This window comes from Notothenia rossii (assembly GCF_949606895.1).
Source record: "Notothenia rossii genome assembly, chromosome: 4".
Classification (NCBI taxonomy): Eukaryota; Metazoa; Chordata; class Actinopteri; order Perciformes; family Nototheniidae; genus Notothenia; species Notothenia rossii.
In genome coordinates this window covers 2,982,163-2,985,659 of record NC_136902.1, presented here as the reverse complement: position 1 = coordinate 2,985,659, position 3,497 = coordinate 2,982,163, and the positions used below count along the sequence as shown (strand labels likewise).

Below are 3,497 nucleotides of genomic sequence, written 5' to 3'. Positions count from 1 at the left end.
CATGTTGAACTCAAATACCTGTACTTTCTACTTCTTACATGTTGAACACAAATACCTGTACTTTCTACTTCTTACATGTTGAACTCAAATACCTGTACTTTCTACTTCTTACATGTTGAACTCAAATACCTGTACTTTCTACTTCTCACATGTTGAACTCAAATACCTGTACTTTCTACTTCTTACATGTTGAACACAAATACATGTACTTTCTACTTCTTACATGTTGAACTCAAATACCTGTACTTTCTACTTCTTACATGTTGAACTCAAATACCTGTACTTTCTACTTCTTACATGTTGAACTCAAATACCTGTACTTTCTACTTCTTACATGTTGAACACAAATACCTGTACTTTCTACTTCTTACATGTTGAACTCAAATACCTGTACTTTCTACTTCTTACATGTTGAACTCAAATACCTGTACTTTCTACTTCTCACATGTTGAACTCAAATACCTGTACTTTCTACTTCTTACATGTTGAACTCAAATACCTGTACTTTCTACTTCTCACATGTTGAACACAAATACCTGTACTTTCTACTTCTTACATGTTGAACTCAAATACCTGTACTTTCTACTTCTTACATGTTGAACACAAATACCTGTACTTTCTACTTCTTACATGTTGAACACAAATACCTGTACTTTCTACTTCTCACATGTTGAACACAAATACCTGTACTTTCTACTTCTTACATGTTGAACCCAAATACCTGTACTTTCTACTTCTCACATGTTGAACACAAATACCTGTACTTTCTACTTCTTACATGTTGAACACAAATACCTGTACTTTCTACTTCTTACATGTTGAACTCAAATACCTGTACTTTCTACTTCTCACATGTTGAACTCAAATACCTGTACTTTCTACTTCTTACATGTTGAACTCAAATACCTGTACTTTCTACTTCTCACATTTTGAACTCAAATACCTGTACTTTCTACTTCTTACATGTTGAACCCAAATACCTGTACTTTCTACTTCTCTCCTTTTCCAAACAGGCTGGTTCCTTTAGTCTGAATGTGTGTTTGGTGGCGTGATCATTATTATTTAGAGTCATTGCGTGCCTATTGATTTGAACACGATCCGTGTATCCATCATTTCCTGGTCTTCTCTAAAGAAGAGGGACCAATGGAAACGTTGTCATGTTGCCGTTGGTCACCATGGAAACATTCATTAGCTAACAATGACATTATTGTTCTATTAATATAAAGGGAGGTCAGGTACTCTTTAAAACAGCTGCTAGTTATGGGTACTTTTTACTGAAGTACATTTCAAAGCCTCTTTACTTTGACTTGAGTAAAGAAGTTTAGTCAGTACTTCTACTTTTACCAGAGTATTTTTAAACACGAGTATCTGTACTTCTACTTGAGGAAAGGATGCGTGTACTCGTGCCCTCTCTGAATGTTTCTTCTTCCTCTCCTCAGTTGTGATAGTCGTCATCCTGCTCACGGTCGCTGTTCTGGGTTTCCTGCTCTACCGGTACCTGTGTCACAATAAAGGAGCGTACCGGACCACCGGGGAGCCGGCGCCGGGAGAAGACCCCGAAGACGAGTTCAACAACAAGCAGGCGGCCGGAGAGAAGAAGGAATACTTCATCTGAAGACGTGCAGAATGAAAAATGGGACTGTTTTTATTTTTGTTCTGTGTTGGAGAGGAGGCCGAGACCCCCCCCCCCCCCCAGTGCACGGGACGAAAGAACAGAGTAAACCAAAGACAAGATGAAGGAGGTGGTGGGTTCCAGTTCGATCAGTAAATACTCTGCAACGATCAGCATTATTTATCAGGGTTTCTCCAGAATATGCAATGTTTTTTATTCCCCCAACAAGGCGTGTTGTGAAGCGGTTTTATTTGCTTTTACCTGTATAGTTTTTCTATGCAATTATTTTATAGTCCAGTTCAAAACACTGTTTGATTGTATTCTTTGTTCCCGATGGCTTCCGTCTCGTGAGATAAATAAGGAAGACGATTAAACGTGTTTTGGACGAGAGACATTTGACTGTGTGATGTTTTTAACTTCTTTGTTTCTGCAGCTGAACGCTTTGACTTTCTCTACAGCACAACACATGAAAACCACTCAAACTCTTTCAAACATTTCAACCATGTCGCATCCAATTAATTGTATTTATCAATGAAATCGTCAGTTAAGAACATGTTTAATACGGAAGATAAAACTCTCATTTCTTGCATATTTCCCCTTCGACGATTATTGAAAGTGTGATTTATAATGTCTTGGATACTTGCCCAAAGATTGTTCGTACCTGATTTCAAAATTAAGATCAGAGGTCTTCAACACGGGGTCTGCGGCTCCTCGCCAAATTGTTTTGATGTTTGAATGATATTTTATGGAGAATTCATGTAATTTAACAAAAATCCATCTTATTATAAATAAATTGGCATATAAGGTTCATATCAGTATGTAGTGTCTCTACTTTAAAGAGTCCTCTCCTGCTGATGTTCAGTTGTATATCAGTATGTAGTGTCTCTACTTTAAAGAGTCCTCTCCTCCTGATGTTCAGGTGTATATCAGTATGTAGTGTCTCTACTTTAAAGAGTCCTCTCCTGCTGATGTTCAGTTGTATATCAGTATGTAGTGTCTCTACTTTAAAGAGTCCTCCTGCTGATGTTCAGGTGTATATCAGTATGTAGTGTCTCTACTTTAAAGAGTCCTCTCCTGCTAATCTTCAGGTGTATATCAGTATGTAGTGTATCTACTTTAAAGAGTCCTCTTATGCTGATGTTCAGGTGTATATCAGTATGTAGTGTCTCTACTTTAAAGAGTCCTCTCCTGCTGATGTTCAGGTGGATATCAGTATGTAGTGTATCTACTTTAAAGAGTCCTCTCCTGCTAATCTTCAGGTGTATATCAGTATGTAGTGTATCTACTTTAAAGAGTCCTCTTATGCTGATGTTCAGGTGTATATCAGTATGTAGTGTCTCTACTTTAAAGAGTGCCTCTCCTGCTGATGTTCAGGGGTATATCAGTATGTAGTGTCTCTACTTTAAAGAGTCCTCTCCTGCTGATGTTCAGGTGTATATCAGTATGTAGTGTCTCTACTTTAAAGAGTCCTCTCCTGCTGATGTTCAGGTGTATATCAGTATGTAGTGCCTCTACTTTAAAGAGTCCTCTCCTGCTGATGTTCAGGTGTATATCAGTATGTAGTGTCTCTACTTTAAAGAGTCCTCTCCTGCTGATGTTCAGGTGTATATCAGTATGTAGTGTCTACTTTAAAGAGTCCTCTCCAGCTGATGTTCAGGTGTATATCAGTATGTAGTGTCTCTACTTTAAAGAGTCCTCTCCTGCTGATGTTCAGGTGTATATCAGTATGTAGTGTCTCTACTTTAAAGAGTCCTCTCCTGCTGATATCAGTATGTAGTGTCTCTAAAGAGAATATCTTTGGACCTTTAAACACATCACATTTCCCTATGAGGACATTTCTCACTTGCAGCCTGAGTGTAATGTTTGACAAAAATAAACATCCATA

General features: G+C 38.0%; 1 protein-coding gene across 1 annotated transcript in view; it reads left to right on the top strand.

The window, feature by feature from the left end:
- Positions 1–2,002, top strand: part of LOC307035681 (uncharacterized protein) — a 7,202-nt gene extending 5,200 nt beyond the window's left edge. Inside the window, exon 6 of the mRNA XM_079675309.1 lies at positions 1,440–2,002. Coding sequence (XP_079531435.1) covers positions 1,440–1,615 — 176 coding nt within the window. The 3' untranslated portion in view covers positions 1,616–2,002. The remainder of the gene's footprint in view (positions 1–1,439) is intronic.
- Positions 2,003–3,497: the final 1,495 nt, after the last annotated feature.